The 24,167-nt window shown below is 35.9% G+C and overlaps 1 protein-coding gene across 1 annotated transcript in view; it reads left to right on the forward strand.

The window, feature by feature from the left end:
* Elp3 (elongator complex protein 3) overlaps positions 1-19,849 on the forward strand; it is a 29,596-nt gene extending 9,747 nt beyond the window's left edge. Inside the window, exons 4-10 of the mRNA XM_081760535.1 lie at positions 705-859; positions 1,141-1,429; positions 4,172-4,389; positions 6,594-6,726; positions 13,690-13,817; positions 17,406-17,587; positions 19,715-19,849. Of these exons, the coding sequence (XP_081616661.1) occupies positions 705-859; positions 1,141-1,429; positions 4,172-4,389; positions 6,594-6,726; positions 13,690-13,817; positions 17,406-17,587; positions 19,715-19,791 (1,182 nt within the window). The 3' untranslated portion in view covers positions 19,792-19,849. The remainder of the gene's footprint in view (positions 1-704; positions 860-1,140; positions 1,430-4,171; positions 4,390-6,593; positions 6,727-13,689; positions 13,818-17,405; positions 17,588-19,714) is intronic.
* The last annotated feature ends 4,318 nt before the right edge of the window (positions 19,850-24,167 follow it).

Below are 24,167 nucleotides of genomic sequence, written 5' to 3' on the forward strand. Positions count from 1 at the left end.
CCAGGAAAGTCTACCGATCCAACGTGCAATGGACCAGCGATTCAATTTGGAACAACCTTAAGTAATCTCGGTACTGAGAACTGTTAAGCTCCGAACCAACCAACTAATTAGTGAATGATCATTAAATTAAAATCATTTAAAATGTGTATTTAGTTTCAACTACGTCGAAATACTTGGGTAACATGTTTTTAAAAAAAATAATAATAATAAAAACAACTAAGGTGAGTAAATGATTTAGAACGAAATCTATTTGATTGTTAACTTTAAAAGTGATAGTAAATATGTTGTGATAGTAGAAAATATAACAGATTTACACGCTCTTTGGAAGTTCACATATATATAAGCATTAATAATATATAGATCTTAACCTATCCTTATCATCCGTAGATTTTCTCAAAGAGTAAGGGAAAAATAGATATGAAAAAGGAAAATCATATCGTCATAAACTCCTTATTGTATTGAGCTTTCTTAAAGCTAAATGACTAGGGTTCTTCCCTCTGGTTTGGGAGACTTGGGTTTGATTCTGATGGGATAGGAGTATCAGAACCCACTTAATTCTTTAAACTACGTTTTATGTATATTCCCAGTTTTATCTTTTGGTTGCATTATTTAGCCACACTTATTCTAGGTTGTAGAATTTAGCTTAAGGATGCTTAAAGTTTAACTTGTGTGTGTATTATTTTCCACAATATTTTCTGTTGCAGTTAAAGCAGCTGGGACACAATGTGGACAAAGTGGAATTTATTGTAATGGGTGGAACTTTTATGTGTTTACCAGAAGACTACAGAGATTACTTTATTCGTAATCTTCATGACGCGCTCTCGGGTCATACGAGTAATAACGTGGAAGAAGCTGTAAAGTAAGTACAATGTAAAAAAAAAAAAAATTCTTTCTTTTTTTAACTGTGGTGCAACTATTATCTAGCATATGATTATTTTGATCAGCAAACATCTCATATCTACATATATATTAAATATTTGCTGTATATGAGTATTAAAAAAGTGTTGTGTTGATAGAACCTAGTCTTAGTCTTTGAAATGCAAAATTATTTGATAGCTCTTATCGTTATATCTCACTGTATTCATCAAATAATAAAACTTTAATGGAGTTAAGTCAATATGTGTTTTGTTCCCATCCTAGGTATTCCGAAAGAAGTCGAGTAAAATGTATTGGAATTACAATAGAAACTCGACCAGATTATTGCCTTAAAAGACATCTTACCGACATGCTTAAATATGGCTGCACTAGGTTGGAAATTGGTGTTCAGTCCGTGTATGAAGATATTGCCCGAGACACAAACCGTGGACATACTGTGAAAGCTGTGTGTGAAAGCTTCCAGTTAGCTAAAGACGCTGGTTTCAAAGTTGTTGCACATATGATGCCTGACCTTCCGAATGTTGATTTCGAGCGGGACATCGAACAGTTTATCGTAAGTATTATCTATGTTTTTGTCAGAGAACGTTAAAAAAAAAAAAAAAAAAATGTAAGATATGAAAGTGTAAAATAAAACTAAGATTTAAAGTACTTACAATTTGAATCTGGAATTAGGTGTATTGTGAGCTACAGGACGTTCAAAATTTAAATGAAACAACGCATATCTAACAAAAAATTTTACTCGTAAAGCTTCTAATACAAAAATTAACATTCAATTAAAAATCTAATATTGCATCCTATAACAAAGGACATTTATCAAGGATTAAAAAGGAAAAAAAGTCGACAAAAGAAAGATGGAACCAGATGGATCAATTTAACTTCACAATAATGGTCCATCAACAGGTGATGACCATCTTTTGACGCAGGACTACGTTTAGTTATCTTTACTCCATGAGATTTTTTTTTCCCTCTGTTTTGATTTTCTATTCTCAATAATACCCTTTCTCGTAGGATGCAGTATGGGATTTTCAAACATGTTAATTTGATTGGAAGCTTTTCAGAATAGACTTTTATTAATTTCATAACTGGAGTCCATGTCAGTCACTATCAATGTTAAAAGCAAAGAAATTTTTAGTGTATATTTAAAGTGAAGTGGGAAGTTACATCTTTGATTTTTATGAACTTAAGAACCTACCATATCTTAAAGAACGACTTACAATGTAAGATTATATACTTAACGTTGTTCACTGCGGAACGCAAGTTGCACAAAATTAAACATGGCATTTGACTAAAAGTCATTCGCATAAATTAAGCATAAACTGGACTAGAACTGTCTATTATTTGAGCTGCTTGTAATAGATATTTTAGGAGCTCCAATACATTTTTGCACTGATTTAATTTGTAGATAATTATGGGAGATGAATTAGAAATACATATTCTCTTTTACAATCTAGTTCATTACTGCAGCAACACATTTGATCATTTGGTTACAACCTTCTGTTTTCCTGCAGTATAAAATTATGTTGGCTGATCCCTGAACCACTTGGAAACTGCGTGAATCAGTTTACCATTCATGTTGAACTTCTGACTCCTGAGACACTCCTTCAGAAGGTCAAAGAGGTGACAATTATTTGTAGCCATACCTGGATTGTAAGGCGGATCTGGCAGTATCTCCCAATGCAGTTGGTCAATAACTGTCACAATTTTGGTGGCCATATGCAGTCTGGCGTTATCGTATTGGAGAATGACGCATTTCGAAGATAATCATGTACATTTTTGTGTATGGCTTTCCAAATTGACCAGAAAGTATCATTTATCAGGATTTACAATTTCTTCCCATTTTTAAGAAATCCATAAGCACAGTATCTTCATGGTTCAAAAATACCACTATCATAACATTATCCCGGATGGTGCTGGTCGAAAGTGAGCGGTAAACTGCACATTTCTATTGCATCGACCCTCCCTTTCAAGCTTATAGTGTCTTAACCATGACATATTGGTTCTTGATTGTAATGATCCGAAAATCGTTACCTTCATGTTCGTAGTACTCCAGCAGTTCTTGACAGATAGCAACTCTTGCTTTTTGGTCAAAATTTATTTGTTTTGGCATTCATTGACAGGAAACTTCGCGAAAACTGAAATAATTCGTGATGATAATGGCAACGGAACTTTTGTTTACACCAGCTATAATCGTAACTTGAGTACAATAACGTTCTAATTGCTCAGAGCCACCGAGTCGCAACTTCCATCACCATATCTCAGTCATGTACTGTTACTTCGTTAATATATGTATTTTAAACTCAATATAACTTTTGTGTTCGGGTTTTCCGAGTAAAATCCAAATATTGACTGTTCGCTTTTAGTGTTATAATGTCAACTGGTAATAAGAACTAACCAGTCAATCTGAAGTCACCTACGTGGAAATTTCGAAATTAACCACAGAGTGGATTATTTTAATTCTTATTATTTTTCTTCCATTTTGTTTTACAATAGTAGTATTTAGATTATTTTAAGGATAAACGGTTTAATTTCACTGCTATATCTGATAACTGGAGGGAATAATCGATTGTATGTCACGTTAAATATATGTGATACAAGATAAAATCAGTTACTTCCTCCATTTAGCATGTAAATCTATCAGTGGTGTTCTGTGGTGTAAACACTGCTTTCAAAGTGAACTCTTTTAAAAGGAAGAAAATTTTATCAATGTAAAAATAGCTGGAAAGAAACGTCCAGTCCAGAGACAGTACAAGAAAAAGTGAACATTAGCTTATCTGATCTTTCTGAACTACATCTAACACTGAGATGCGAAGCAGACGAAATCAATCCGCCGGTTACTATGACAACCCATGACGTAACGTTGAAAGACCGATGGAAACACCATCCACACACGACGACACTGATCCTGCTCACCGAGAGCGTTGATTGGTTCTTTCGCTGTGCAGACGATCCAAACTGATTTCAATAGCGGATATAGGAAGTTGCTCGTTTATATGTATTCTAGTCTGTGGCTGGTAGGACTCAAACTCTGATGTTCCGCTTGATGAGTGGTTCCTCTACAAATTAAGTTACCACAACAGAAACTTCTTTTTTCTGTTTTGGCGTAGTTTGGTTGATATTAGTGCATCTTTTATTTTGATTTCTTTGTACATATGTAACATCTTGAAATGTCTTATTCTTAAAAGCATTATCAAAAGTAAGGTTTGTTTGTTTGTTTATTTAAGCATGTTACGTAAAATCTGTATAATCCATATTTTATATAATTTTATTTTATTTATTTATTTATTCTATCTTTTAGGAATTCTTCGAAAATCCAGCTTTCCGAGCGGATGGATTGAAGATCTACCCAACTTTAGTGATACGTGGAACAGGACTGTATGAACTGTGGAAAACTGGAAGATATAAAAGTTATCCTCCAAACACATTAATAGATCTGATAGCTAGAATTTTAGCTCTAGTTCCACCATGGGTTCGCGTGTATCGAGTTCAACGAGATATTCCAATGCCTCTTGTAAGGTGTGCATTTTTATTGATTTTAATGACAAGTTTATTATTTAAATTCGTCCAGTTTTTCTGCTTTTTGTGTGTAATCAGGTAGTACAAATTGAAACACACATTAAGTTGGAGTGTAAAACACAGGTAAATATTATTATTTTTCAAAGTATTTTTCTTCTTCCGAACATCACTATCTTTTATGATATGTATATATAGGTTATATCAGTGACATGTGAAACTAGCAAAAGGGCACATTTCAGAATATGTTGTTTTGCTTCTTCTGTCTTAATTCTCAGAATAAGCACGTTTTGAAAATGTCCGCTAATAGAGCTAAAGATACATATTGAATACTTAGAAATAACAACATACAGAGTATATCAAAAAGACTTTACAGCTTTCAAAAGCTCATATTGATTTATTTATTTGGCTTACAGACACGGTTTTGGTGCCATTTTGTAGCAAAACATCAAGGTTTTTACCATACCCCTAAAATAGGTTCAATGTTGCCTCCATTGGTGATGCTGCATACATCCCATTTGAAGTCTCACTTGCTTTACAACGTTATCATACGTAAGGGGACGACCAGAAGATTTCTTGTGTCTTACCAAACATCCAGTTTCAATAAAACACCTATACCACTGATAATTAGTAGACCTACTGGGAGGATCTTTACCATATCTTTGTACGAAATTACGTTGTACAGTTGTCGCAGACTTGGATTCGTCATACCAAAACACACAGCTAGCACAGTCGGAACTAGTAACGACAGCAATCTTTGCTGCAACTGCCGCTAGCGATTGCGGTGACTTGTTTCTGAACTAGTGTACTATGTGAATCAGAACTTGATCTATTTTGCTACAAAATGACACCAAAACCATGTCTGTAAGATAAACGAATCGATCAATATGAGTTTTCAAAGTTGTAAAATCGGTTTTTTTTTTTTTTTTTTTTTTTTTTTTTTTTTTTTTTTTTTTTTTTAATCGTGGGAGAAAAATTTCTAAGTACTGTTTCGTTGCTCTTTGGTAACTTTTTTCAAAGTCCTCATCTTCACTGCTAGACTGGCAACTTGGTAGATAGGTTTCTTCCATTTCCGAGGAGTTCCACTAAAGAAAGAAAAAAGAAACCCAGTCTTCTTCTCAGTAATAAAATTGTGTAAAAGTTGTCTCGTGAAAAGTATATTTTAAGGTGAAGAGAGGTGTTTCACTGGCTTTAATGACTGAGTAGTGACTTTCACGTATTCGAAATATAGTTCTTGTACGTATTTGTTTTCTTAAGGCATAAATGATGAATGCTGTATGTTATAATAAAAGATAAAATTAGAGAAAACGCTTGTAGTCAATCAGTTTGCCTTTTCAGATAGGTATTGCTTTCTTTGAAAACCTTTTGCTTAAAAAAAGAAAAATAAAATAAAATGCATAGATAATGTTAGAAAGGGAATGCAGCATCTTTCCTTAGTTTTTGTTGGAAGCTTTGCCTGACCAGCCCTTGGTCACACTTGAAAGGAAATATGTTTCTGTTCTATAGGAAGAATTGTGTATAACGTGATTTATATATGTTGTTGATATTTAAGGCAGTCTAAATGAGAGATTAGTTACTAAATAAACTCAAAGGTACTTACTTATCTTGCTTTCTTCAGAGTAGTGAAAGAGCAGGGCTACAGTCCGCGTCAAATCGAATTGGCGTGTGGCATCAGCCAATAAGCTCGCAGTGCGCTGTTACTAAACCTTCAGGGAGGAATCTAATCGTTCATAATTGTCCACAAATAGGAACAAAATAAATTATAAATGATTATATTCCTCCCTGAAGTTTTAGTAACAGCGTACTGCGAGCTTATTAGCTGATGCCACACGCCAATTCAGGTGACGCGGACTATAGTATTCAGGTTTTTATTTCTTTAAATAGTTCTTCAAGCTGCTTACATTAACATTGACTTTCATTAATCACTCGTCTCCTTTAGCCTACGAATCATAAGTATGGGACGTAAACTATAGATTTTTTTTTTTTTTTTTTTTTTTTTTTTTTTTTTTTTGAGTTACATGATATCGATATCTAAAAATTGCTGTAAATGTGTAGAACATTAGAGGTGTTCTGTAATAAGAATGCTGCTAATTATTTTTCCTAGACTGTGTCAAAGCCAAAAAGTAAAGTTCATTGAATTATTAATATCCCTTATATGCAAACATTTTGGCCAGAATTCTCATTAATTACAATGTCCATTGGTACAGTTCTGGTGTGGAACATGGAAATCTGCGAGAGCTAGCCCTAGCCCGAATGAAAGATCTTGGTACAGAATGTCGAGATGTGAGAACGAGAGAAGTTGGTATTCAAGAAATTCACCACAAAGTTCGGCCATATGAAGTAAGTGTGATGATACTGTAAACTATCTACACCTAGATGCTTTATAGTTAATTTTTTTTTCCTACATCTTGCCTTCCCTATCTGGTGTAACTTTTAAGGTTTTGTTTTTTTTTCTTTTTTTTTTTAGTGTATGTAATTATGTTTTCACTATATTCTAATAAGTAATTCAGTATATTATATATATAGATAAACTTGGTTACAGCAGATATTTAATGAAAAAAATATTAATTTAGTTCCAGACACAGTTTTTTCGAACATTTTATAGTGGATACAGTTATCAAGAAACTTGGGCCAAAGCTTCTTTTGTAAAATACTTCCTTTTGGTTAAGTGAAGTAAGTCGAGGGATCAAATAAGGGAAGAATTTTACAAAAGAAAATGGCAGGATATAGAAGGAGTAAGGAAATGTGAGGAAAATACACAAAAGTGAAGTCCATGTTAATTTGGTCGAAACAAGAGGACAGTAGGAAATAAAACTGTGAAGATAATTAGCAAGCAGAACGACATTTCTTAAGAGGGGAAGAAAATATTGAGAACTTTATACACGAATAGGAATAGACTACGTAGATTAAATGTGGCCAAAAGCTTTATTGAAGACGACAGTCATACTGTTGGCTAAGAAATTGAACCCAGAGAGATGTGAAGACTACAGAACCATTATTCTCGTATCACATGCAACAAATAATATACTCTGAGTATTGAACAAAAAGTTGTATGGAAGAACAACTGAGGAAGTTCTGGAGAAACAGTTTGGGTTTTAGAAGGGGTAAGGACAAAAGAGATACCAGCGACTTATTAAAAGCAATTAATTAAATGTTTACAGAAAACAGACAAGATGATGTATGTTGTTTGTGTATCTAAAAAGGCTTTTGAGTGAGTGAACTGGAAAGAGTACTGGGACTTCTAAAAGGATTGGGGTTGAGTGAATCTTATATATAAACCAACAAGAAAGAATTGGAATAGAGGAAGAAATTATAGTGTGTAGTTGGAAAGATGTTCAACAGGGATACTGCCTGTCCCAAATGTTACTTAATATATATATTTAGAATTAATGAAGGATCTACATAGGAAAGACGGCATTCCGTAAAGGGGTAGAAAGATGAAATATATACGGATTGCAGATGATACAGCTGTTATTTAGGAACGTGGAGAGAAAGTTAATATAAAAGTAGAAACGTTTAGTACGAGATGCTCTTACTAAATGCTTTTGTGTATTTTTTGCTAAAAGAAAAAAGTATATTTTGTACGTTTTTTAAATATAAAATTTGAGAGAGACTCATAAAATATTTCATATGGATTTTTGTATTTTAAGGGGAAGAAACATGGAACTACTAAAGGCGACTAAAATCGTATACAGACTTTTGAAGCGTGAGTGTAAAGATGAAGAAAATTCAGAGGTCAAAGGGAAAGCTAATGCAAAGATGCAAGAAATAAGAGGAAAAATAAATAATATTGGGTATAAATGAAGAGAGGAAGAGAAACTGGTGAAGAACGTAAAATACCAGTATAGTATAAGGAAAAAGAGGGTGAGGAAACAATTGATGAAAAGTATTAAAATGGATCATTGCTGCGTCAAAAACGAAGAGATTAGCACGAGACTGTCGTGCGTGGAAGTATTTTGATTTATGAAAAGTGATTCGCTGCAGTTGCACTCACATATAGTCATTATACTGTGTTATCCGAGTAAGTGAGTGTTGTACTGTATGGGGCGGAAACGTGGACATTACGTAAAGGTGATGAAAATCGACTTGAAGCCTTCGAAATGTGAGTGTGGAGAAGAATGGAAAGAATTAGTTGGGTCGAGCGAAAAACGAATGAGAGAGTGTTAGAAATGGTGGGTGAGAAAAGAACACTTTTAGATATTATTAGGAAGAGGAAGAGAAACTGGTTGGGACATTGCCTAAGAAGAGATTATATCATGAGGGACGTCCTAGAGGGTATGGTGGCGGGAAAGAGAGGGAGGGGGCGAAGGAGACTATAATTAATGGATGATATTAAAACAGAAAGATCATACGCGAAGACGAAAAGGTTAGCGGAGGACCGTGGAGCATGGAAGCTTTTCAGCTGCGGCAAGTGACCTGCCAATAAAGGCAGAATACCTATGATGATGATGATCCGAGTAAATTCACCGAAATGATCCACTAATAGATCGGAATTGCATGTAATGTAAATTAGCTTTGAATCAAAACATTTTATTTCTGTCTGTCTATATTTTCCCCCTTAACAGTTATTTCCTGTAATTTAAGAATTTTAATACAAGCTAATAGATCTTGGAAAACTTGCGTATAGAATGTATTAATTAAAAATAAATAAATAAATGAATAAAATAACATAAAATAAAATAAAGGGGGCAGGATTTTCACAGATTCTTATGCCATTTTGTCAGTAGAGATTTAAAGAACTCTGGAGATTTGATTACTGTAACAGAGACGTTAAATTGGCTGCGACTCGGTTGCTAGGGATGCTGTAGCTACTAGTAACATGGTCCCCATTTGTGCTTTCGTGCTCTGTTTCTCCAATTCCTGTAGACCAATCTTGTGTTGGCATTTTGCAGAAGCAATCCAACACAATGGATATTTACAGTTTCAAATACTGTATTTAGTTTTTTTTTAATTTTTACATCACAGTGTAAAACTGAAAGATAAATGATCAGTAATGTGTATGTAGGATGCAGTAAAGTAGATTGTGGTGTATAAGTCATTTTAGGTAAAAATTTGTTGCTTTTACCGTTGTTTCCAAATCTAAGTAAGTAAATCAAAGAACAAAATGTGGAAAACAAGCGGTTGTAAAACTTTAAAAGAAGTTGTTTGAAATCCAGTGGGTTCAATTTCTTAAGCGATATGTACAGTTACGAAGTACGCCATTGTGAAATTTATGATGTTATGTCAAGAACATTGAGTGTTTGTCGACTACATAATATCTTTAATTTATTACTAGTTCCAAAGTGATTTCTGAATCATGGGAAAAGTCATATTTTCCAGATCATAATAGCACACTTTACTTCAGAGATTCACTAAAGATATTGGAAGTACCGTAAGATGAGGTTACTTTGCACAAGATTTAAGCAATTTTAAAGAAAATCGCATGTAACTTACAAACGTAATGATTTAGGGCACTGTATTTTAAACATACAATATATATAAGGAAAACATTAGTGCAAGTGCATTAATAAACATTTAGTATGACCATAGTTATTGAAATATAAACTTTGGTGCAAAGTAACCCTGTAGGTGGGGTTTCTTTGCGCAACATACAAAAAGTACACCCTCCATTCCAAAAGAAACCGAACTTTTTTTTTTTTTTTTTAAAAAAAAAAGCAATGTACATTTTGGAACAAATCATTTTTATTAATCAATGTATTCCCCTTCTGCATCGATACACATATTTGCACGCTCCAACAAGTTGTCAAACGACTTCTCAATGGCATCAATCGATGCGTGCCACTTTCCTTTCATCGCCACATGCAGTTTCGGGAACAGATAGAAATCGCACGGAGCGAGATCTGGTGAATAGGGCGGATGATGCAACCGAATAATGTGATTTTTGACCAAAAATTCAGTTACAAGTCGCGAACGATGTGATGGTGCATTATCGTCCAAAAGAGTCCAACTGCCGATTTCGCGATATTCGGGCCGAATACGACGAATTCTTGCCAGCAAACGCTTCATGACGCCCAAGTAAAACTCTCCAGTGACTGTCTGGCCGGGCTGAACAAATTCTTTGTGGATAATTCCTTTTGAATCGTAAAAACAAATCAGCATCACCTTAACTTTTGACTTCACCAAGCGACTTTTTTTGGGTGTTCCTTCATCCGGCGCTCTCCATTCAGCACTTTGCCGCTTTGTTTCGGGCTCATATTCAAAACACCACGTCTCGTCACCAGTTACAATCGATTTCAAGAAGTTTCGATCCTGCCGAGCACTTTTAACGATGTCTTTGCAATGCGCAATTCGATCAACTTTTTGGTCTTCGGTGAGTTTTTGTGGTACAAACAGCGAATTAACCTTCTTAAGGCCCAAAACTTCGGTCAAAATGTGGTAAGCGGTTGTTTGAGGAATGCCTAATTCCATTTCAATAACTTTCACCGACGATTTTTTGTTATGTTTGATGAATTCACGCACTTTTTCGATGTTTTCTTCCGATAATCCGGTTCTGGGACGGCCTGATCTTTCGTCATCATCCAGCGTCTCTCTACCCGATTTGAATCGCCTGAACCACTCGTAAACTTGCGTACGGGATAGACACTCATCACCATATGCATTTTGTAGCATTTGGTGCTGCGTTTCACTAAAAGTTTTACCCAGTTTAACACAAAACTCAATTGCAGCTCGTTGTTTGAAACTCATTTTCCGACCGATGAACACAACACACTGACAGTTGAAACGCAATAACTTTGTTGCCGTGCATCCAAATGTCATGACATTTATACCAGTTGTCAATGAGGGACTACGCCATCTACCGGTAAAATATTACAACAGATGGCACTAGTGGTACTATTTGTTTTCAAAAGTTCGGTTTCTTTTGGAATGGAGGGTGTATGTTCAACATACAAACATAACGTTTCTGTGCAATGTTTTCCCTTCAGTATTTATACGTTTTACTTTCTACACAAAACTGCATGCAGTCTACAAATATTGATATTAGAATGATGGTACTGGTATCAGTACTTAGTTTGTATTATCGATATTTGTAAAGAAAATTATGTATTTTCTGGTACCGGCACAGGAACCACGTGCTAATAGTTTAGCATATGTCCTACAAAAATGCCAACTCAGGAACAGAAAAAAAGAAAAAGAAAAAAATCCTTGTGAACTGATTTGTCTTGGTTATTCCTTATGTCCAAGAATATCATCCCACCCCCGTAATCATGGAAGATTTACGGGTTTGGGACTTTCAGGCTGAAGCCCACCCAAATTGCATGATTTCTTTTTTTACAAAATCTAATGTTAGTCATTCCTATGCGTATAAACTACAAGCCCCCTCCCCAAAAGTTTAGTGATTTCTTTAAAAAAAAAAAGTCTTTGTAAGTGAAGCCCCTCTCAAAGTACTTTTCTGGATCCGCCACTGTTCATAATTTATTTTCCAACAAGAAATTTTCCGGCATATACCTAAATAGGAAATTTACCTAAATTTAGAATGCAGGAGGTTCCAGTAGTAATAATTTCCTATCTAAGCGGTATTTTGGACCGGTGCAAAGTAACCCCTAGTAGAGGCTGAAACCGGCTTCTCCCAGTTTTACGTTTTTTGTGACTAAAACGTTTCACATTTCAATTTCAACTATTGCATCAAAGTCCCATTATACACAGTAGTATTTTACGAAACTGACTTAACTTTTGCGGAAATTCTTGTACGTGATAACTTTCAAATTATGGCGGCCTTTACAGTGACTGCTTTCCATACCTCTACAACACTACCCCCTCCCGGTTATTAGAACTGATGTTAACCGTTAACATTATAACCAAAATACAGTTAGATGTTCTATCTTACGGTGGCAGTTGGAACTTCCTCTTTACTGTTCATGGTTTTACCGACAGAGGACTGTGAAACTCTTTTCATATTTTGTGCAAAGTAATCCCCGATGTGCAAAGTACCCAAATGGTCTTACGGTACCTCAACAGAATTTATTTTGATCGGAATATACCGAAGAAAATGAGCAAAATACAGTTCAATTCAGTTCTGTTAAACAGATTTGGTGACTAGAGAGATTATTAGTCTATGAGAAACGTTTATAAACCCATCACTGTGATTACATAGTTATTTTAGTTCTGTTAATTGGATATTCTATTTACCAAACTATAAATTATCATTGATCACTTTTACTCAGTTCTTCAGAATTTATTTTGATCAGTTTCTCAAACAAAAGAAACATTGATGGCAATATACGTATGAGCTATCAGAATATTAAAAATTAAACAACGTTTTGATTTAAGCGTGCACTTATTAGCATGCTGATGCATTAACACGATTAAACATTAGAAAAGTTTAAAAACAAAAATTTTAGGATTCCATTAATGTGATTATACATGCATGACTGATTGCCAACAGGTAGCATGGAAAAAGGTTTGAGAAATGGTAACCCAGTAAAAGCAGTATTACTACGTTCACTTTCTTGAATGTAGTATACAAAGATCATTTAATCATCTGAAATATCCTTATGTTTTAGCTAAATGTTCTGATTTCAATCAATCAAGCTTCATGTTCTCACTTATAGGCATATATCTTAAAGTTCAATACATACAAGGTGCGGAAAGTCGCGACCCAAACTTTGGAGCATTAGAATTTTTAATCCATAAGTGCGAATAAAATGAAGGTGGTACTCAGGGAAGGCCAGTATTTGTAGGCTTCACACGGCCGTGATAATGGCATGCTGTAAAAAGGACGTGTTTTTCGGCATAATGACAACACTGACGGTACCAGACGTGTCAACAGGTTACATATGGCAGGTTACAAATTATTCTGTGGATAGACTGTTACAAACTTGAAACTTGCATATCACTGTGGAAAAGTAATAATCTATCTGTACCTGGCAATAACGTCCTCAGTGATTTTCAAGTTTCTTGTTTGATCGTAACAGTCTATCTGTAGAATAGTTCGTGGCTTCTCACATGTGTTGACATCTTTGTCCACAAACAATTCCATACCTATCTTTAAAAAAAATAAATAAAATAAAATAAAAATAAAAAAATAATAAAAAAAAATAAATCTTGGTCTGTTCCTGGTATTCGTAAAGACGAATATCAAACCATCTCCTCATGGTTTATATCTCAAAAGTATTTACGGAAAGAGGCCTTTCCTGATTGACAGTTTCATTTCATTTGCTCTTTATGGTTCAAAAGTTCTAATGCTACAAAGTTCGGGTTGCGCGATTTTCCAGATACTCTGTAGAATTCCTTGAATTAGGATTGATAAATTGTGCTGATACTTGTATGTGAAAACTAATACCAAATTTTCGTATGCTCATACAGGTGGAACTAATTAGAAGAGATTACTTTGCCAATGGAGGTTGGGAAACATTTCTATCGTATGAAGACCCAGAGCAAGATATTTTAGTTGGATTACTAAGGTTGCGAAAATGCTCGGAGGAAACCTTCAGGTACTTAATTTGATTGTTCAGTATACGTATTTAATGTACATACATGCATAGCTCACATATAAATAAATTACTATATTTGAAGAATAATTTATATGTTACTATTATCTTTGGCGGGGAGGAAATTCTCAAAATGACTACGTACTAATCACTACTATTATATAAGTTTCATACGATGATTGGAACTTCAATAGTGGGAGCAAATATATACCCCATGAAACGGAAACTGTAATTTTCGCTTATACTACATTTTAGATAATACCTAACCTACTTCACAGCAAATGGGGTCTCGTTTGAGCTAGCGGTCTAAAATCGTATAACCACGATGTTAAAGATTGAATGTGCCCACAACAGCAGCATTACTGTTCATTTTTAAAATATAATCGGCGGCAACTGTTAACGATGCGTTCTTTATAATCTTCTCAACACTTTGCAGGACAATGTTCGGTGGCAACCAGTGTAACATTTCGCTGATTCGCTTATTTGAAAGGGCCGGGAAGTACTCCACCATCTCCTAAAATCTCCGACTATAATTTCATTCCCAAGACGAAGGAGCCACTTCGTGTCATTCTTCATCCCAAACTAGTAATTTTCGAAATGTTCCACAGATCCTCCAGGCAACAGACCGCTTCATTTGAATCATCAATAGAACAGCACTGCTACAGGTGTACTATAATTCCCATATTTCTGACAAATCTGGAGGCAGCAATGAGAGTCAGTAACGATTTCAGAGACCCATTCTTTCTCTATCGCTTACACATAAATAGTTGGCACTATTAAAGTTCCAACCCTCATATGTGTTTCAAAGTAACTAGTCTACCTTCAGCATACTACATTATCACGTGACCCTGCATTCCGACATGGTGTTGCTTACGTAGGCACTTCACAAGATACTTTTCTGTTCTTTAGTATTTCGTTCTTCGCACTTGTTATTCTCTCTAGCTGATGAAGCGTGTAACGAAAAATCTTATGTTCTTTTAGGTTTGTTATGTTTCACTATTTGTACAAGTGTATCGGACAAAAAATTAGTCACCCTCTCTAGAACTAACACTGGTCGTCTTTATTGCTATAGATGGCGTTTCACTTGTTACACACGACTAAATGACCAGTGCAATTAAACGGAGTGAATGTGCTGGACTCTTGAATGGAAAGTTCATCAAGATGGGTCGAAGCAAATATAAAACAGAATGACAAAAATGAGTTATCATGTGTGGGTGTGCTCATGACCACACAGTGAATGGAATTGCCCGGTTTGTTGGTACCAAAGCGAACTGTCCAATACGTCTACAAGGAATGGTGTAATATTTGTGTCAACGCAAAACTGCGGTGACAAAAAGATCCTAAACCAGAGGGACCATCGACCAGTTTCACGCCTCGTCAAGGAAAATAGTTTCCAGTTTCAACAGGAATTGCTGCAGTCCCTGGATATAGATCCATCCAATTTCCAAAAGAACATTGCAAAGGAAACTTCATGCAGTCGACACTTGGAGTCGAGTATCAATGTTTTGTGATAGTGTCGGCATGATTTTCATACCATGACTTGGGCCTTCTCATACAGGTGAATGTACGCATGAGTCTAACTAACTCTGTGGCCTATGGAACCCGGAGGTTCAATGCCACGTTCACAAGAACTCTTTACTGACTTCTGTCCTTAGCCAACTGGATCCATTTTATACTTCGTATTCCTATTTCTGCCAGATCCATTTAATATTGTTTCTCCCATCTGCACCTAGGTCTTCCTAACGATCATTTTCCGCTTGGATTTCCAGTTAAAATTTTGAAATCCAAGCGGAATCCAATACCTTCCAATACTTTCTTCCATTCCAGCTACATGACCTGCCTACCTGAGCTTCCTAGTCTTGATGACCCTAACAATATTTGGTAAAGGATATAAATTATGCAGTTCCTTGTTATGAAGTCTCCACCATTCCTCATTCCCGTTCTTCTTGAGTCCGAATATTTGTCTCAGGATTTTATTCTCGTATACTTTCAGTCCACGTTCTTCTCTCAGAGTAAGCAGTCATGCTTCGCAACCATACAGCACAACAGACATGATTATCATTTTAAATATTTAAGCTTCAAATTCCTCGACGGGATTCGCGACAGTGAAAGATTTTGAACTGAATAATAAAACGAATTTCCTGCTTTTAGTCAACATTTAATTCCTTTGTGGATATGGGTTTGGTCTGTTAACATTGATCCTAGATATTTGAAAGTATCTACTTTGTTGAAAGTATTATCTGATATTTCAACGCATCCATAATTTGCAGTATTACGATTCCGGCGAATTTCCATGTATTTAGTTTTTTCTGCATTTACCTCCAAACTCATGTCCTTGCAAGCTTTTAATAAAATCTCTGCATTTTCTGTTGTTCTTCTATTATTCTTTATCAGATTTACATTATCAGCATACGCCCTAATTTGGGAAATACCATTCATTTCTAGACTCTGGTTGCTATCATTAATTTTTTCCTTATAGCGTAAACCTGAACAAAGTTGAATAATAATGGTGACAATGCACCTCCTTGTTTTAAGCCATTCTCGACGTGAAAGCTCACGTGGACAAGTATTTTCCTACTCAGACTTTGCTTTGGGATTCATTTAAACACAGCTTAATTAATCCAGCTACCTTTCTCAGTATTCCAATTTCTGTAGGAATGTTTCCTAACCGAGTCGTAGGCTTTTCTAAAATTAATAAACAATTAATGTACTGGAATATGGTATTTCCATTTCTTTTCAAGTATTTCTCGAATGGTAAATATCTGATTGATAGTTGATCGATTTCGTCTAAATCCGCACTGAATCAGCATGTAATTGGGCATTCTCAGTGACAGTGTTGTTATATCTTCATGATCAATAGGCAGGACACTCCCCTTCTCCAGGGTAACAACTGCCATGCTCACAAGATTTAAAGCGTTTGTAGATAATTCGGCGAACATATGGTGCCCTATCTGGTCTGTAGTTTCTCAGGATTAAATCCACTTGAACATCTGTGGGCTCTTCGAAGTAATGAAATAGATATAGTTGCTTCCGTGCTTTGGTAGAGCTACAAAGTCTACTGATTAAAGGATATTAACATCGATGTAACATACCTGCAACACCACGCGGAATTATTTTTAAAAAGAATCTAGGTGGTGGTAGCTAGTCTTAGTTAAGTTTTTAGGGAAGTTTGTCTGGCGTGCTTACACGTACATATATAAAATAAATTACTTACCCGAAAATAGTGCAAACGTATTCACACACCCTATAAGCGCTTTGCTAAAGGCGTCGTGTGAGATACAGAGGAGGAGTAGGAAGAAAAAATTAAAGATCAGAAAAGAAACTATGAAATATCCAGATGAACACAATCTTTGGAATTGGTCCTGAGTGTTCAGTCCTTGAGAGAGAACTATGTTTTAATTACAGGTAACTTGTTTATCAAATCTCGTTGATTACAAAGAAGTTCAACGAGTTTAGTAGCAATGCATATGAAAATTTAATATTAAACCTGCTTTCTGAAGGCAGACATTTTTTTCTTTTTTTCAAGTATATTAGGACCTTTCAACGTCATGTCAATGGCAGTACTAATGTGTAATACGTTCGTTTTGCTAGGCCTGAGTTGAAGGGAGGTGTATCCATTGTAAGGGAGTTACATGTATACGGAAGTGTGGTGCCTGTGAATGCACGAGACCCGACCAAGTTTCAGCATCAAGGATTTGGAATGTTGTTAATGGAGGAAGCAGAGAGGATAGCAAGGGATGAACATGGCTCCAAAAAAATAGCTGTGATATCAGGTACAAAGCCTGTTAATTTTAATCGTAATAATTCATTTTTTAAAATTAAGAACTATGATGCATGTTCAAATATTTTCTTGAACCGTGTCTGTTCGATTTTATCTCCTAATAATAAGCAATTCAATTGGATTTTCAATTATGAACCAAAGTTTCACATATTAAACTATAGCATGGGCATATGCGTAATCCAGAGAGCTTCAATGTTAAATTAATGCTATGAAGTACTTGAAATACACCTGCCTCAAAAATCATCAAACTGAGTCACAGGTTTATGTTTAATAGTTTATGGTAGAACCTTGATTATCCGTATTTAAGTAGAATAGTGTGCCGAGATCGTAACTATTGTAAGCACGGTTTTATTGGTAAATTCGTGTGTACATACTGACATATAAAAAACAATTGTATATATATTACTTTTGAAAATGGGAAATATGTTTCAAACACTTAATTTAGTATAGGTCAGAATTATATTGAAATTCAAAAAGACGGTGTTGTGCAGTTATTGCTCAACGATTTACAAAATACTAGGTGTCCATGCACAACAAATGCCATTTCAAGTAATCTGAATCGTTGAAAAATATCTGTAAGAGTGAAGGTGTGTTGGTTGCGGTAAAAACTGTGGGGCATAGTGATTAACGTTTCGTCACTGTAAGCCGATCCAGTCGAACTCTTCACCCTTTGAATTGTAATGTGATACATATTTCCTTTTGTATGTAAGTAGTACGAAATTCATTAAAATATGAAGAGGTCATATCGTGCATACTTCCTTGGATATGGATGGTTATCAAAATTATAGAAACATTAAATAAAAAAGGGCGAGTAAGCTATTTCATATGTTCTATATTTTTCATGTAAAGTTTGAAACGGTGATGACTGCATTTCAGAAATGTCAGTAAAAAGGTTACAGCATCAAATATTTAAATCATTCAGCACTCCAGATATTTATCAATTTAATGGAAACACCTAAAAAGGAAGTGCAACTTACCAGATTATTATGGCGTTGGACCACCTGTCGCCCTCAGAACAGCTCTGATCCTACTATTCACGACATCTTATGACTCCATTCCACGTAGCAAGTGGAATATTACACCGTTCCGCGTACAGTGCATCACTGGATTCCGTGAGAGAGGACGAAGACGGAAATCTGCACTGGGTTCGTGACTCCAAAACGGACCAGAGATGTTCAATTATGTTCAGGTCCGGAAATTGGGTGGGCCAGAAGTGGTGTTCAACTTCATTCCAATGTTCCTCAAACCACGCCGCAACAGCTCCAGCTGTGTGAATGGCATCATTGCCCGGAAACAACATCTCAACCATAGGATGGACGTAGCCTCGACATAATCACAAACAGACTCGTAACAGCTCAGGACCCACTGAAAACTAGGATATTGCAGCCCACAGTATTATAGAGCCTTGCTTCGCGGTTGGGTAGAGATCATACATTTCTTTGGATGCCCATCATATAAACATTGCCCATGGTTTGAAGTAAGGTGAACAATGATTCATCCGACCATATCACACGTTTCTAGTCTTCAGCACTCCATGTTGCATGTTCACGGCACCATTGGAGCCATGATAAAACGTCACTCGTTCCTTTATCAGCGGTTTTGCCCGTACAACCCGACCCAGTATGCCCATGTTATGTAACTCGTAACGGACTGTGATTATTGATACAAGCTGTAGGGGATGCTGATAGAGTTTCTCTGTCATTTGCACCTCGGTCACACGACGGTTCTGAGTGACAGTCCGCTTTAATGCTCGGCAGGACTTGTCAGTAAGGGTTTTTCCAACTACTATTCCTCTTCGCTGTGTGATATGCCGTGAATTTTGAAGGCCATCATCACCTTAAACACTGTTCGTCGTTACACACCTAACACACTTCAAGCGTCAACAATTTGCTATATTCGGAAATCAGAGAGGTCACGTATTTTATACTACCACCGTCTGCTCAATTCACTGCACACTGCCGTTCTACTGCTCTTCACATAGTATGAACTTTGCTCTAACATACCATCACCAACAACTCTGCAGTAGTCATATGACCGTTGCCAACCCAAACATCTGACGTGTTTCCATTAAATTGATAAATATCCGTATATTTATAGTATATTTTTTTCCCTTTTTCAGGTGTTGGTACACGTAATTACTACAGGAAAATTGGATACGAATTGGATGGTCCTTATATGTCGAAGATGCTGGTATAAGCCAGTTATATGTAGAGTTATTTTTACTCGCTAATAAACGCTGTTGTTTATATAATTATATTTTTCTTTTTCTTAATATACAAGTTTGAAGACATATAAATACCTTTTACCTTTTTATATATTTATTTTAAATATCTTTATTATCTTTGACGAATATCTTATAAAAAGATGAATGATGTAAATGAAAAAAGTTCATAAACATTTTAGATATAGCATCAATGAAATTTACTTCGCAAAATAAAATGGACAGATTATATAAATTTTTTACAATGTCACCAACAATTAATAAGGAAACAGTTTTTCTTATAAGCGGTGATATACAGCTCAAGAAAAAAAAAACATATATAAAATATTTTTTACATGTTAAAAATATACATATGTACAAACATTTGTTTTTTATAGGGAATAGGTACTTGCATGAATCGTAAGAGTAACATTTTTCATTTCTTTCATAGTTAAATGCAACGTAATACTAATGCCTGATTTCCAAAGTTAAATGGATTACTTTTTTTCTAGAAAAATAAATAAATAAAAAGCATCCATGAGTGCCGAAGTTATTATATAATTAATATTACGTTTGTCGTTGTTTGTAGGGTAACTTCAATAGTGCATGTGATATAGCCGTTATCATCTTGGAAAAGTGTGTTTATTATTATTTGCAGTACTTCACTAGGATAACATTGGAAGACTATTTCGAGCATCCAAGTTTCTTTTTTATTTATTTTTAATGAATGTAAAAATCTTAAGAAAACAAAAAAAAGGAACATGAAGGAAAGATTACATAAATATACTTTTAGAACAACTATAACTAGAATATTACTTATAATTTTGACAATTCTAAGATTTCTTAATCCAAATGTTATGTAAAATGTTATACTAGGAATTTCTTGATGATTAATTATAGATATCTGAAGATCATTAACTTTTTACATTATGCATTTGTTTTATTTGGTTTTTTATATGCCATTCAAAAGTTACAATAGATACACAGAATACATATTACTAAATGATCATAAATACAGTAGAGCTTCGATTATCCGAACGTCGGTCAACCGAACGACCGCTTAACCGAACTGTGTACTCGCTCGCACCTGTTACTCTCCCACCCTACCGTCCATCTCACTCCCAAACCAAGTTTCCCACAGTACTCGCCGCACTGAGCCACCGCTGGCGGAACATTGCTTCTAATGGGGCCTTCATAAGGCGCTGCTGACCGGCCAAGCCGCCAGTCGCTGTGTTTCAACAATCAGCACACTTCTGTCGGTTTGGCACTGGCTGTAGAAGTAGCGGCAGTATCAAAGCTGTTCACAGCAACAGCTGCGCCAGCTTAGAGTTGAGGCGTGCCGCTCCGCGCAGTTTGAAGGATTATAATACTTAGAGAGATGCCTGTTTTTATGAATAAATTTACTGTACAGTACTTCTTTTTGGCAAATAAACATGTACAGTTCGATTATCCAAACAAACCAGTTTTCCGAACACCCACGTCCCCCAATTACTTCGGATAATCGACGCTCTACTGTACAACATAAACAACTCATTCTTTTTAGACAACATATTAACACGCTTTAACAGTCCTTTTACTTGCAAGTAAGTCCTGAAAACAATTTGCATTACCGAGCTTTCGGTCCTCTTCTGGGGCCTTGTTCACGGAGATGATACACAGTAATTTAAAAGTCATCGTGGAACATACCTATTTAGATTTAAGCATCAGTAAACACAACAAGTTTGTTACCAGTGTCCACCATAAGGCCTTAGCAGGCACACAATATATACATTACCAATCTCCACATTCACCAGTTACGAAGACAAACATTTGAAAGAGCTTTTTTTTCTTCTGCCTGCTATACGACTTACTTCATTGGAGTCCAAATTACAAAAGATGTATTATTTTCTGAAGCCAGGTAGAATCAATAGGTATTCAAAGTCCATTTTATTAAGTTGGTATAATCAGATTAAAATGAATTTGTTTCGACAGTGAACCGAAATAACAGACATCAAGTGGGTTGTCTTTGTTTCGACAGTGAATCGAAATAACAGACATCAAGTGGGTTGTCTACCTCGGAGTGACAACTGCATTAAAGATCTTTACAAAATATGGTTTCCATACCGCATTAAAACCACCTGGAGAAAAAAACATCACCCAATTTAAGATCTACTGCATAGATCCCAGTGATAAATCAAGGGTTTATGAAATAAAATACAATTGGCAGGAGGAATATAGAGATATGGTAAACGAGACATCAAAACACGTGTTAAAGAACATTTTAAGTGCCAAAGTAGAACACTCTGTTTCAGAACTGTCGAAACATTTGAAAGAAACAAAGCAATATTGATGATTGAACAATTTTATTCGAGGCCAAAAACGAAATTGAGAGACTTGCTTCCGAAAACTTGTTTATTTGTTTAAGAAATTCAAAGTTGAATTTAGATAAGCGGTGGTTGAGTAATGAATGGAAGACGGTGATCGACAAATACAAACAACGTTGGCATAGAAATAAAAACCCAATATGAACTGGTAACCTTCTACTACAGAACAAAAAATACAACCTGAACCTGCCATGTTGCAATGTACTGCCCTACTAGTAGATGAGCGTGCAGAAGTTAGGACAAAATTTCCTTTTGCGCACTGCTCGATCCTGGTGAATCCGTTTTTACTTTCCTAATGTTTTTAGACTTCCAAACTATACTATGCATAAGTGTTAATGAACAGCTTGTCTGTCCGTCCTTCAACAGGTATCACAGCAAAAATAGTGAGTGATATCGACAAGCGGTTTTCTGCAATCGATTCAGCGTGTCAAGGGAACATACCACCGCAATTCGCTACACACTACCAAAACCGGAAGCTGTTGAAACTTACTACCACTTACGGTTTCCATACTGATTTCCGTAGAGCAAAAACGGTAAGAGAGATCGAGATGGAGTTTTCTGAAATCGATTCAGCTTCCCAAGAGTAGGTTCTATCACCTCCCTTAACCTTCTATTGAATCCGGTAGTGGTTAAAATTAACCATTTCCGGTTTCAACATCTATTGCCATAGAACAAAACAGTAAAGTACAAGGGTCGTTCAAGGTTGACCGGGATTTTCGTACGTAAATAATCGATGAATAACCGGATCATAATGAAACTTGCGGGTGACGTAATGTATTCCTTCTCGAGTAACTAGCGCCCGGCATGACGTATTTGGCGCATGCGTGGCAGTTGCAGTGAACATGGCGGTAAGCAGTGTGTCTATGGAGCAGCGGTGTGTAATCAAATTTCTTGTTAAGGAGAAAGTTAAACCAGCTGAGATTTTCAGAAGATTGCGAGCAAAGTATGGTGAACAAAAGATGTCACGGACAAGAGTGTACGAATCGTGTGAACAGTTTCGCGAAGGACGGGAGCTGGAAAGATCATGGCAAGTGTCTTCTGAGACATGAAGAGTGTTAAATCCGTGTGGATTTTCTGGACAAAGGGAGCACAATTAATGCCCAGTATTACTCCACATTGTTGAGTGGTGCTGTACGAAAGTCCATTCGCAAGAAAAGACCTGGGATGTTGTCTGGAAATGTCATTCTTCTCTATGACAATGTCCGCCCTCACCCGGTCACTGTGACAACAACAACTCTGCCCGAAATGCGCTGGGAAGTTCTGCCCCATCCCCCCTACAGTCCAGATTTAGCTTCCTGTGATTATCATTTGTTTGCACCCCTTAAAGACCATCTGGAAGGGAAGAAATTCACGACAGATGAAGCACTGCGGAACGATGTCCTCCAGTGGCTACGACAACAACCAAGTTCTTTCTACGCCAAAGGAATCAGGGAGTTGCCACAACGATGGCAACGATGCCTCGACGCGCACGGGAAATACCTTGAAAAGCTGACATAAGTTTGGTGCTTCTTGTGCAATCTGTTTCCTCTGAAGAATGAAAAGTCCCCGTCAACCTTGATCGACCCTTGTAGAACGAGTAATGGCTTTTTGATGTTGATTCAGCGTCCGAGGAACAGGTTTTATCTTTGATATTTTTAATCTATTGCAACCAGTAGCTATTAATGTACCACTTCAAGTTTGAGTATTGAATTCCTATAGTTCGGAAGTCTACTATAGTTTCACACTGTGAAACGAAACTCACTTGTTATTTTTCATGTGTTTTTAACCTTTGTGATGGGGAAGAGCCAAAAGCTAGGTAATGCAAGGTGTTTCCAGTAATTAGACTACCTATAAGTAAAGCCTTAGTAAGATTGTTTTATAAAAATATTTTCGTTCCTGACATTGTAGAGATTTGAAAGAAAGGAAGAAAAATGGTGAGAATTTTTAATAAGAATACGTGTACCTTGCAAACTAATTTAGCCAAAAGTTCCCTTGTATTTGGAAATATCTACTCTCAAAATAATCATAGT

Source organism: Thermobia domestica, chromosome 1 (genome assembly GCF_964235325.1).
Source record: "Thermobia domestica chromosome 1, izTheDome1.hap1.1, whole genome shotgun sequence".
NCBI classification, from domain to species: domain Eukaryota; kingdom Metazoa; phylum Arthropoda; class Insecta; order Zygentoma; family Lepismatidae; genus Thermobia; species Thermobia domestica.